Source organism: Carlito syrichta, unplaced genomic scaffold (genome assembly GCF_000164805.1).
Source record: "Carlito syrichta isolate Samal-C Ts95f unplaced genomic scaffold, Tarsius_syrichta-2.0.1 Scaffold308136, whole genome shotgun sequence".
Taxonomy (NCBI): Eukaryota; Metazoa; Chordata; class Mammalia; order Primates; family Tarsiidae; genus Carlito; species Carlito syrichta.
In genome coordinates this window covers 545,005-558,081 of record NW_007252232.1, presented here as the reverse complement: position 1 = coordinate 558,081, position 13,077 = coordinate 545,005, and the positions used below count along the sequence as shown (strand labels likewise).

At 41.0% G+C, this 13,077-nt stretch overlaps 1 protein-coding gene across 1 annotated transcript in view; it reads right to left on the bottom strand.

Annotated features, from left to right (window-relative positions):
• Positions 1–1,182: 1,182 nt before the first annotated feature.
• The window catches only part of LMOD3 (leiomodin 3), a 15,474-nt gene continuing 3,579 nt past the window's right edge, over positions 1,183–13,077 (bottom strand). Inside the window, exons 3-4 of the mRNA XM_008065029.2 lie at positions 11,608–12,945; positions 1,183–1,617 (exon numbers count right to left, since the gene is read on the bottom strand). Of these exons, the coding sequence (XP_008063220.1) occupies positions 1,591–1,617; positions 11,608–12,945 (1,365 nt within the window). The 3' untranslated portion in view covers positions 1,183–1,590. The remainder of the gene's footprint in view (positions 1,618–11,607; positions 12,946–13,077) is intronic.

The following is a 13,077-nucleotide window of genomic DNA, read 5'->3' as shown; positions in this document are numbered from 1 at the left end:
AAAAACAAAGCGATCAGCCTTTGGCTATTCTAAAATTAGTTACTTGATTGAAAACTGTAACTTTAAATTTAGATACTTTGCACACATTGAATTATCTTTAAAAAATAGAAACACTATATTTCTTTTCCATGACCTGTGCTTCCAGATAACTATTGTTTTAAGTTTGTTCCCATTCGTTCGATACATTATCTCCTAGCCTGTTTGGCTTGTTATGTACCGCCTTTGATTATATCAAAGGAGAAAAAAGGCAAGTGCCAATTTTTCACTCAGGTAAAAAAGAGAAAAAGCACCTGGCCTTGATTTCCTCATTTTTAGGGCTCATGCTACTTCTAATGTTACAAAATCCCAAATTCTATGCCCCTGGTGATTGGAACTGATAATTAAGGGCTCTAGGCACTTGGAGGGAGGAAAGAACATGTGTTGAAGTTGTCACGAAGGTTTTTGTGGAGAAGACAGGACCAGACCTGGGCTTTGAATATTGGGGAGGACTTTCACTAACGGAGAGCAGGAAGAAAGTCTCTTGGGCGGTGTGTTCTATGAAGGGGTTAATGAGAGCACACGGGTGCATGAGGATATTTTATCAAGGCTTAAAGATTTGTGGGAGATAAGACTGGATTAGTAAATTGGGGCCATGCACTGGGGCACCTCAAAGGATAGGATGAGGAATTTAGGTTTAATCCGGTAGGCAATTCTCCTCTAGAAGATTTTTGGGAGCAACACAATCAAATTAGATTCACAGATTAAACATATATATTAGCTAAAACTGAATGCTTGTCAATAACTGTATTATTTATAAATGTTTTTCCTACAAAAACAGCATGCTGCCTGTCATTGTCCCTGTGTATATGGAAACTTACTGCCAGGAAGTGTGTGTGTGTGTGTGTGTGTGTGTGTGTGTGTTTTACTTTTCCCATTATTTTTTCTGGTGACACTTCCTTTTCTCCACATTCTGTGGCTTAAGTATTCTGCTCCTCACAGATACTCCTATTGGAAGAATACCCCCAAACACCAATGGAGTTGTTGAGGGAGAAAGCTGGCCAGACTAGGAAACTGGAAATCACTGATTCTCCAGAGAAGAGCTCATTAACAATCCTTCTGTTTAAACGGCATCAGAAGGGCCACAAGTTCAATACACCCTTCGAATTTCCCTAGAGTAAAACATGATTTGTTCCCTTTAAGATACTTTGTAATGAATACAGAGGAAATGGAAGGATAAAAAATGGCATCATGATAGTTAACACTTTCGTCTTGTTTATTGTTATTTACCAGAAGAAAGCAAAAGTAAAGTGAATGTTTCCCCACAAAACATTTTAACTTCAGCTTCTGGAAACACAACTAAATTTCATCTAAGTCACTCAAATTGACTGGAAGTAGAAAATGTGGCCTCTGGATATTTTATCTCCTTCTGCTTTCCTCTTCTATTTTGTCGTGGCCCAAACATTCTGCCTTTTACAAATACCCCTATCAGATGTTAGCATTGTTTCTAGTTCTGCCACCTGTATCCAGAAGTAATACTGCTGAAATAATCTCCATGCTCTGATTCGAGTCATTATTTCAATTTCCTTTTCTTCTGGATGATTCCGTTGCCTCTTACTCCAGTTCTTTTGGCAGCTGCACCTGTGATTTAAACAGTTGAAGGAAAGGAGGAAATTAATCCTGGAGATTCAAGAGTTTTGCAGCAAAAATTATAAAATTTATGTGTCTCAAAAGATACAGAATAGACTAGAAAGTATAGCCAAAGTTCCCCAAAGTCATGATAAAACAACAATCACAGCTACATCCACCATTTATTGGACATTTACTAGTGCCAGGAACTGTCCCAAGGGTTTTGAGCCATGGCAGAGCACAACATGGAAACAGGAGGGCAAGTTCCAAAGTTGGCCTGGGTTCGAAGCCTGGCACTAACATTCACTGGTTGTTTGGTGTTGGACATCGGTATTCTCGGTAGTAAAACAACAATAACAGTGTCTAATTCACAAGGCTATTGTGAGGATCAACTTACATGATATCAGTGAGTAATCAATGTTAATACTTATTTTCAGGACAATATTTCCTTACACCCTATAATTGTCTTGTAAGAAGGGAACTGGCTCAGAGAAGACGATGACTTTCCTAAGGTCACGCGACCAGGAAATGTCAGATCAAGAATTGAATGAGACCTGCATGATTTCGGTACCCACTATTTTATACTGCCTGTAAACATACCACCACAATAATATATATGCTTACTCCTAGTCTTATGCTCAGTAAAGTTGAAAAATAAAACATTTTTTGAGAACTGTCCCCAAGGGCAAAAAAGATTATGAAAGAGCAACATAAGCCCAAACTGCAAGCCCACTTCATACTTCTGTTTCATAGAAATTGCTTAAAGATAAGGCAAGTTCTTAAAGGGTTTCAAGTGGCATTACATCTTAGGACAGTGATTCATCTATCATGTATGTACCTTCTGGAGGACACAGAAGAAGACCAAGGGACACTTAGGGTTTATATGATAATAACTAAGACTGTTTCTCCCCCTGTCGCCCACGTTCACCTGCCAGTGTAATGATCCATGTTGGGGCCATCAGCAATGGCTCCTATTGCAGTCAGTTCTCTGCCCACAACCTTGGGCTAGAAATGTTCCCCAGCATCCTGCCCACCACAGAGTACCTTTAATGTGCTGCTGCCTGCCCAGCCTTCAAGCCAATGGAACCACCATGTGTTTCTGCCCCCTCCCTCTCTTGTGCCAGACTTTGAGAGGGAGGGTTTGACCACACTTGGTGGGGCTCCCTATGGAGGGTACCAATGGTTAAGAGAAACTATGAGCCAGGTATTTAAAATAGCTATAACTATAAAACGGTAATAGTTAAAATAATGTGTCCCTTTTATCACGGGATGGAAAGGAAAGCATTTTATATAATGTTATTTTTCAAATGTGAGGGGGTTTTTTGTTTATTATTATTATTATTATTATTTTGAGTCAGAGTCTCACTCTGTTGCCCAGGCTGAAGTGCAGTGGCATGCTCGCGGCCACCGCAGCCTCGATCTGCTGGGTTCAGGCGATCCTTTCACTTCAGCCTTCCAAGTAGCTGAAACTATGTGCACCACCACACCCAGCTAATTTTTTTGATTTATTGTAGAGAGAAGAGCTCGCCATGTTGTCCAGGTTGGTCTCGAACCTGTGGGCTCAGGTGATCCTCTAGCCTTGACCTTCCAAAGTGCTGCGATTACAGGTGTGAGCCACCACACTCAGCTCAGATATGTTTATATATGCATGAAGAGTTCCAAAATAATATTTTGAAAAGAAAACTGTGACACTGATCCAGCATAGTAAATCCAAAGACATGATTATGTTTTTAAAATGTGACCAAGTTGGTGGCTCAGGTCACTGGGGGAAAAAGGAATGAATCATTAGATAATCATCGGAAAAGAAAAGAAACAATAGGCTTGTTGCTTCCTACTTACTTTTAAAATTTAACCCTTTAAAAATGAAAACCTATAACATTTGTAAGAAAAGATAGGCACATATTTCAATTTTCAAATAACCTTTTTTTTTTGAGTCGGAATCTCACTCTGTTGCCCAGACTGAAGTGCAGTGGCTGTAAGTGTGCTCAGCTTTTTTTCTTTTTTTTTCTTTCTTTTTTTTGAGAACTAGTCTCATTCTGTTGACCAGGCCAGAGTGCAGCGGTGCCATCATAGCTCACTGCAGTCTCTAACTCCTGGGCTCAAGCGATCTTCTTGCCTCAGCCTTCCAAAGCACTGGGATTACGGGGTGAGCCACCACACCTAGCCAGAGACACCATTTTTAAGCAGAACACAAAAGCTAGAAGCCATAAAGGAAAAATAACAGCTAGATTTGATGTTATAAAAATATAAAACTTGGCCAGGTGCTGTGGCTCAAGCCTGTAATCCCAGCACTTTTAGAGGCTGAGGTGAAGGAATTGCCTGTGCCCACGGGTTTGAGAACAGCCTGGGCAACTTGATGAGACCTCATCTCTACAATGAATCAAAAAATTAGCTGGGTGTGGTAGCGCACACCTGTAGTTCTGGCTACTTGGAAGGCTGAGGCAGAAGGATTGCCTGAGCCCAGCAGATCGAAGCTGGGGTGGCAGTGAGCTTGCCACTGCACTCCAGCCTGGGCAACGGAGTGAGACGCCAACGCAAAAAAAAAATTTTTTTTAATATAAAACTTAACAGGAGAGAAGCAACTTGTATTATTTTTAGTTTACTTGTTTAAAAAAAATTTTTTTAAGAAAGAGTAGGCCAGGTGAAGAGGCTCATGCCTGTGATCTCAGCACTTTAGGAGGCGGAGGGGAGAGGATTGTCAGAGCCCAGGGGTTCTAGACCAGCCCGGACAACTTAGCGAGATCTCTCTCTCCACAGTACACTAAAAAATTAACTGGGCATGGTGGCACACGCCAGTGGTTCCAGCTACTTGGAAGGCTGAGGTGGAAGGATCACCTGAGCCCAGCAGGTCGAGGCTGTGGTGGCCCTGATCGTGCTACTGCACTCCAGCTTGAGCAACAGGGTAAGACTCTAACAACAACAACAACAAAAAAGTGTGTATGCTGGTGTGTGTGTGTGTGTGTGTGTGTGTGTGTGTGTGTGTGATACACATATGCATACACTCAGAGACTGGGAGGCAGGGTGGGATGGGAAGATCATTTCAGCAGGGGTTATTTAATTTGGCACACCTGTATTAAGTTTCTGCTCAGGACCAACACTACAGTGGGTGTCCGGACAGGGGAAAACCTGCCTTGAGAAACTTGGAATCCAGCAGGAGAGTACACTGTGTCCATCAGGTCTCTCCCACAGCCTGAGATAGAATGTGGGAGGGGCTGTAAAAGGTTTGGATAGAGAGTAATGGAAGAAGAGTAGGAAGAGTACTGCTTATGCTTTGGTTTTTGGTGTGTAAGAAGTAATCTTTGAGCCAGGCCTTGGAAATTGGATAGATTTAGACAGATATAGAAGAAAAGGTAATTTGAGACAGAGTGGTACGGAGGCAGGCAAGAAAAGCTCTTCAGGGAAAATAGCAGGAGATGTGGTTTGCCATGGATGTCAGAGTTGTGGTGGTCAAAATGTGTCCCTGAATAAGCAGCATCATCAGGCAATTTGTCAGAAATGCACATTCTCAGGCCCCATTTGAGATCTACTGAATCAGACGCTCTGGGGTGGGGGCTTAGTAATCTATTTTTAACCCTCTAGATGACTTTGATGCACATTAAGTTTTGAGAATCAGTAGAAAAATATGTCTAAAACTCTTTTTCTCACTAGTTATTAAAGGCAAGCAATTTCTGGCCTATATAATTCTTGGACTATGTATGTTCTTGTAAGATGAACCTGAAATGTTACATTGTTTTTTTCCTATGAAGACTCCCTTTATAAGAATCACATTTCCAGGGGGAGAAAGGGATCACTAGAAGCCCAAACCTCACCTGTATGTGATTTGCTTATGTAGCAAATTTCCACATATATCCCACAACTCTTAAATTTTTAAAAAGCGCACCAAAAAAATCACATTTTCAAAACTATGATCTATGTTTGGCTTTGACTTATAGATTCTCCTGGTTACTTTATCGGAGGCAAAAGAAAAAAGAAATGGCTGGGGGTCAGGGAGGGAGAGGAGAAGGAGTTGAAGACAATTCTGCAGTTTTAGACCTGAATGTATTATAGAATGGAAATATTAAGGGAGATGGAACCAGAAACAACCACTGGCATAAAAATGAAATGCTTGGTTTGGAGATAGGTTGAATGAAGATGCTAAGACAACCCTTGGTGATCTAAAGGGAAATGGGGATTTGGGGATTGTTCTACATTATGTGACGAGAGAAGATGGGCAAGAGGAGAAAATGACAAAAGGATAGATTCTCAAGAACATGGCTAAAGAGAAGGAAGATCTTATAAATGAGCCAAAGAAGAAATGTCCAGAGAGGAAGACTAATGTTTAAGAGTCTATCGACTTATTCAGTTCTGTAATCCTAACAACTACTAATGTATCAGTGGAGTCTTTTGGTGAACCAAGGTCTTTTTGGAGCAAAATTTAACAATGCCTTTAGCCAACTGGATGGGAGAAGTCTAGATATACAAAAGTGAGCCCCTGAGTGAAGCTGAGTGAATGTGAAAATAGTTATTTTGTTTGACTGGCACAGATACTTTGATATGATATAAATGCAGTTGGCCTTAGTGAATTAAACAGTTGCTGCAAATGAGACGATGTCTCAGGGGAAAATGCAGATACTCATCTGGGATGGTAGGAGTGAGCAGACCACAACATTTTTGAAGATGAAAGAAAATCAGACATTTGTCAGAGAGGGACAAGCCTGTACAAGCCTAATGTCTTAGTGCTGTCATAGTATTGACTCGGAGTTATTAACTTATAGGGAAATGATTTAGTCATTATCTAACAAGTTCAGTTTGTTAAGACAACAATTTTAAAAACATAGCTAGGCCAGGTGCGGTGACTCACACCTGTAATCCTAGCACTTTGGGAGGCCGAAGTGAGAGGATTGCCTGAGCCCAGGGATTCAAGACGAGCCTGAGCAACTTTGCAAGACCTCGTCTCTACAATAAATCAAAAAATTAACTAGGCATGGTGGCGTACACCTGTGGTTCCAACTACTTGGACGGCTGAGGCAGAAGGATTGTCTGAGTACAGCAGGTCAAGGCTGCAGTAGCCATGATGATGCCATTGCACTCCAGCCTGGGCAATAGAGTAAGACTCCAACTAAAAAAAAAAAAAAAACCCCAAAAAGGCTAAAAACAGCAAAAGCAAACTAAAAAATTCTATAGGAGCCAAATAAGTAATGTAAATTACATAGCATGCCAGATTTCAGGCAGTAGGGCAAAAGAGAAAACTGGAGAGTCCATTTTCTATCTCAGGGGAGAAGCCAATACACAGAAACAGCTAATTTCTGCCATGCAAATTCACTGTGGCCAGGTCTGATATTTCAAGTGGTACCAGATATCTGGAATTTTTAAATATGACATTTAAAAACTTATACAAGGTTGGGCGTGGAGGCTTATACCTGTAATACCAGCACGTTGGGAAGCTGAGGCAAGAGAATTGCATGAGCCCAGGAGTTTGAGAACAGCCTGGGCAACATAGTGAGACCTTCTCTCTACAGAAAAAAATACAAAAATTAGCCGAGTGTGGTGGTCTACACCGTAGTCCCAGCTACTTGGGAGACTGAGGTGGGAGGATTGCCTGAGCCCAGGAGGTTGAGACTACAGTGAGCTGTAATTGTGCCACCGCATTCCAGCCTGGGTCACAGAGTGAGACCCGATCTCAAATAGAAAAAAAGAAAAACCATTATACATTAACACCTGAACCAAATAAAGCAGGCCTACAGGTTTGGTCTGTAGTTCATTAGCTTTTTTTTATTTAATTAGACATGAGGTCTCACTATGTTGTCCAGGCTTATCTGGAACTCTTGGGCTCAATCCTCTCACCTCAGTCTCTCAAAGTGCTGGGAGTACAGGTGTGAGCCACTATGCCTGGCCATCCACCAGCTTTCAGTACCTGGCTCAAAGAGTACATTTCTCTTAAACTGAATTGAATGGGTAGTTTCTTGGAAAAGGTAGAATTTGAGCTAAGCAAGTATGTAGATTTTTCTTTATTTATTTTTATTTTTGCAGGTAACTTTGTTTCAGGTATCCCAGGCTAGAATCATGGGGTGAGGAGAAAATAAGCATTAAAATAATTTTGTTTTTGTTTTTCTGAGTAGAAGTCACTCTGTCACTTAGGCTGGAGTGCAGTAGCTCATTCACAGCCACTGCAGCCTTGACCTGCTGAGCTTAGGTGGTCCTTCCACTTCAGCCTTCCAAGTACTGGAACCACAGCCATGTACCACCACACCGGGCTAATTTTTTTTTTTTTTTTTATTGTAGAGACAAGGTCTCACCAAGTTGCCCAGGCTGGTCTATAACCCCTGGGCTCTGGCAGTCCTCTCGCCTCCACCTCCTAAAGTGCTAGGATTACAGGCATGAGCCACTGCGCCCGGCTTAAAATAAAATTTTGAAAAAAGAAATAATCTAAAAACACAAACTAATTATTGAAATGTGCTCTAGCAAATACAAAAATAATACTTTCAAATCTATAAGAGGAAAATCCTTATTTGTTTTCTCAGAATAAATAATTTCTGTTTTTGAATAGTGAGTGTTCTAGTTAGAAATAACAGTAAAAGAACAAAATCACAAGATTTTGAAATTGTGTTCTAATTGTAATCTTATTCTTGAAAATCCAGGGGTTTGGAGGGCATCTCTGTTCCAAACCCCAAAAGTCCTTCATTTAGTGTATAAAGTAAGCATTGTCTTATCTCATTTGATTGGCCAAAAATACCTCTTTCTACTGAGATTTTGTAATATCACTACTCATGGAGTTTGCAGTGTTTCATTGAGTCTAAGATACGTGCTGTGTGACATTTCAACAGCTCTGAAATTAGATGCATCATAAAATCGATGGTGTTTTACAATAGCTGGTTGCAGGCACAAGCAAGCACAAACACATCATAGCTATTTATACTATTATTACCTCTGTTCGGTAACATGCCCTGTTGGTACTATACACATGCAGACGTATTGCCACTCAAAATAGCTTTTAAGGAAAGATAAAGCAAATGTGGTAAAATGTAATGGTTATGTAAACATTCTTCATACTCCTTTTGAACTTCTGTAAGTCTAAAATGATTTCAAAATAAAAAAGATAAAATAATTTAAATGTCTTTAAAAGATTACACTACGATTTGGCTTTAAGCAGAAATTTATTGTGTCTGCAGAAAGGCACAGAAACAGCAGCAGGAAGCAAATTGATATTAGTGAAGCAAATTTTCATCAGTGGAACAGTGCATTTTCACATTTTTCTTGCTGAGCATTTTCCAGGACCAAATAGATGAAGCCGTGTGACATTTTGTAACTGAGATACATGCAAAAAAGATGCCTATCGCAGGCCAAGCCAGGCAATTGACGACAGGAGAAACTGCCAATCTCTCTGAATAGATGAAAGCCATTTTGAAGCAGAGGGTGATATGCAAATTTATCATTCAAAAAAGCATGTCAGGGTTACTTTGCACCATGTTTTTCTTTCTTAGGTTATTTTTTTAAAAACTACCACCACCACCACCAAACACACTTAAAATTGATAGCATTTTGACTTGGTTAAAATATGAAAAATGCAGTGATTGGTAGGATGTTGTATTCTTGCAGTTATCACCACGAATTTAATGTCTTTTGCTCTAGGTTCTAGACCCAAAGCCAAAGTGTTCTCAGTTGAGTAAAAGGCAAAGGATCTTGACCTTGAAAAATTATAAAATACATTGTAAGCTCTGAGTGAGGTCAAGGCTGACTTATTCACTGCTGTATCCCCAACCATTCTCAGGGTGCCTGACATATGTATTTGTTACATTAATGAGTAAGTGAATGGATGAGATGGAACAGGCCCAGAGAAAGTGAATTTGTTCAGTAGAACTTTCTCTCAGAAGTCAGGGTGTTGGTTCAGATGATCATTTAAACTTCATTCCCTCTTCTGCTCTGAATCCATATTGCCACCTTTAACATAGGTTTTTTAAAAGACTTCTCCTTATTCTTTTCAGATCATTATTTTTCTGACTGTACAGCCACCAAGGCAGCTTGGATATTTTTTGCCAGTGACTGGTTACTGAAAAAGTGATAGAGCTAGCGTCTCTCAAACAACACCCCAGTGGAGACCCAGTTGCCTGAAGAAGAGCAGTCGCAGAAAGTCTTGATGTTGGGCCCAAGGGCAGGCAAAGAACCCTTGCCTGACCTCATGTGACCTCTAGAGCTCTCATCCCAGCTCCTACTCCAGGAAGAATCAGAGGCCTTCTAAATCACGGGTGAAAGGCATTTTTCATTTAGAATGGAATATTGATAATTCTGCCTCACTAGGAGTTGGGAACGAGGAACTCACATATGTATGTGAGTAAGTTACAATTATCACATTTTAGAGTATAAAGCTCCTTAAAGCAGAAAAATAACAAGCTTGCATGGGTGGTCTATGTGATGAAATAATATATTGACTATTCTGTCAATGTAACCTCTTAGCTAAATTGCACACAAGATTTTAAAATAATACAGTTAGCCGGCCAGGCTCAATGGCTCAGCCTGTAATCCCATGCCTTGGGAGGCCGAGGTGAGTGAATTGTCTGAGCCCGCGGGTTCGAGACCCGCCTGGGCAACTTGGCAAGACCTCATCTCTACAATAAATCAAAAAATTAGCCGGGCGTGGTAGTGCACGCCTGTAGTTCCAGCTACTTGGAAGGCTGAGGCAGAAGGATCGCCGGAGCCCAGCAGGTCGAAGCTGCGGTGACTGGGAGCGGCCACTGCACTCCAGTCTGGGTGAGACTCCAACTCAAAAATAAATAAATAAATAAATAAAATAATACAGTTAATTATCAATCCTCTGCGGCCATTGAACACACATCTTTCAACCTCCAGTAATGCCATAAAAATGACTCAAAAAAAATTATTTCTGCAACTTGAGCTGCAAGGAACAGACTTTTCCACATAGCAGTAATAGTGAATTGCAGTAAATATTAACACTGAAACAGTAGTAGAATATTTTAGAACTCCCTTAATTCACAGAGTTGCTAACCTGAAGTTCATCATTTGTGTGCCCACCCAAAAAGTGATTAGGGTAAATGCAAATGCTCTTCATCTACTAAGAAAAAACTAACTGTTTCTAAGCATTTGGGAAGCATATGATTATCTTATTCATTCTCATTATATTTTTATTTATTCTGCACAGGTTCCTGGGGGTCTCTGAGTGTCAGAGCCACGTGGCTGCAAGGGTGCCCTTTTGAGTATGCACTTGAGGGGTCTGAAGAGTGGGGTGAATGAAAACTTGACCCCTGGACGCAGAGCTGTGTTTCAATGTCAGTTCTACTGCTTCATAGCTGTACCTCCCAGATATATTATTAACTTCTCTAAGCCTCAGTTTCATTTTTACAAAATGAGTAGAATAATAATACCTACCTCATAGGGTTGTTAAGAGAATTACATGGATTAGTTCATATAACAACTCTGGCCTATAGTAAGTGCTCAATAAATGTAAGTGCTCTGGCCTATAGTAAGTGCTCAATAAAAGTGCTCAATAAATGTTAATAGTATCATTCCAGCTGGGCGTGGTGGCTCAATCCTATAATCCTAGCACTTTGAGAGGCCGAAGTGAGGGGATTACCTGAGCCCACGGGTTCAAAAACAGCCTGGGCAACTTGGCAAGACTTCATCTCTACAATATATCAAAAAATTAGCCAGGTGTGGTAGTGGCAACTGTAGTTCCAGCTACTTGGAAGGCTGAGGTGGAAGGATCGATGGAGCCCAGCAGGTTAACGCTGGAGTGGCCGTGGGCATGCCACTGCACTCCAGCCTGGGTGATGGAGTGAGACTCCAACTCAAAAAGAAAAAAAATAGTAGTAGTATCATTCCAGAAGTCATATAGGTTCACCTATATGTAGGTATACTATATGTCGGCATACATGTAGGTATCGGTAATGCTCCCTGGCTTCCCCCAGTTGGTCATACTTAATGAATACTCCCTTGTGTGAAACAGAATAGAGTTGGGATACACTGACTGTGTATGATGCCCATTCACCATTTCTCCCTCCTTCTACTTACAGGTTTCAGATAGGCGACATTGCTGTGACGAATGTCGTTCAAGAGTTGATCTCTGGGAGTGATTTCCACCAATGGGGGTGGCCTATTTCTCGGCACTGGTTTGAGTGTTTTGATTACATCTTTGAGGTTGGTTTTCTCGGGGGATTCTCTGACTTCAGGCATCCGAGATTTGCGCTGGATTCTCTTCAGCTTCACCACCCGGAAGGAGTCAGGGTCTGTCCTGCACTGTGGGGGCTGCAATGGCTTTTTCATCATTTCATTGTGGTGACTACAGGGGACAGCTTGAGGGTTGGGAGGCCGAGGAGGCGGCTGGAAAAACTCCTGCATGCTGGAATCTGGCATGGGTCCTCCTAACATCTCCCACATCCCAGGAGGCAGCCCCAACCCATTCTCCAACATGGCTATCAGCTTTCTCTGCTCTTTGAGTTGCTGCTGTTTTTGTTCTTCTTGTCTCTTCTGCCTTTGTTTATCCTGATTCCTGGTGAGCAGATTAGTGACCACCATTCTGGGACCGGGGAGTTCAAAATGGTAGCCCATCTTCAGGAGAGTGGTATTTGCCTTCAAAAGCCTGGCTATTTCCATTTCAGCATGGTGCCCCAACATGTGCCTCTGATTGTGAAACCGAAGTTCAGTGAGGGTCTCATTAAACTGGAGACACCTCATGATGGCCACAATTCCTTTACCTGTGATGAAATTGGATTCAATGTTGAGAGTGGTGATGCTCCTATTTTCACGCAACATGTTAGCCAAAGCAAAGGCGATACTCTCATCTGCACCTACATTTGCTAAGCTGAACGTTTTGATGTGTTTGTTTTTCTTCATTGCATTGACAAAATCGAGTAGCATTTCTTTGGGGATGTTTTCAATGTTGTTCAGGTTAAGTTCCTTCATATCAGGATCATTTTGTCGAACTCTCCTCAAGCTCCCATCTAGATTTGTTTGGTTTCCAGAAGGCCTTGCACTTACTTTCAAAAAACTGGTATCTAAAGCTAACTTCTTGGGATCTAATTTTGATATTTTTTTCTCACTTTTTTCCTGGGCCTCTGGTCTGTCTCTCTGCTCGTCGAGTGCTTTATGAGTTACTTGCTGACAATTGCTGTTATAATTTCTGATTTGTTCCTTTGCTCCATCTTCCTCCTCTCCTTTTGTGTTTTCATCACTGTCTTCACCATCTTCCTCTTCATCATCTTCATTATCATCATCCGTTTCTTGGACACTGTTGCTGCCCTTTGATTCTCTTCTATTTGCAGCTATTTCATTATTGAGCTTTTCTTTGAAAAATCGGGCCATATTTTTATTACCTTCGTCTATTTCTTCATGCTGTTCTTGAGTCTTTTCCTAAAAGAGAGGTTAATGAGCATCAGAATACAGAGATGTGAAGAAATATGAAATAAAGCGATATCTATTGGAGACAATAAATTGATTAAGTTTAAAAAAGACAAGCCACTAAACTATATGTATAGTATTATT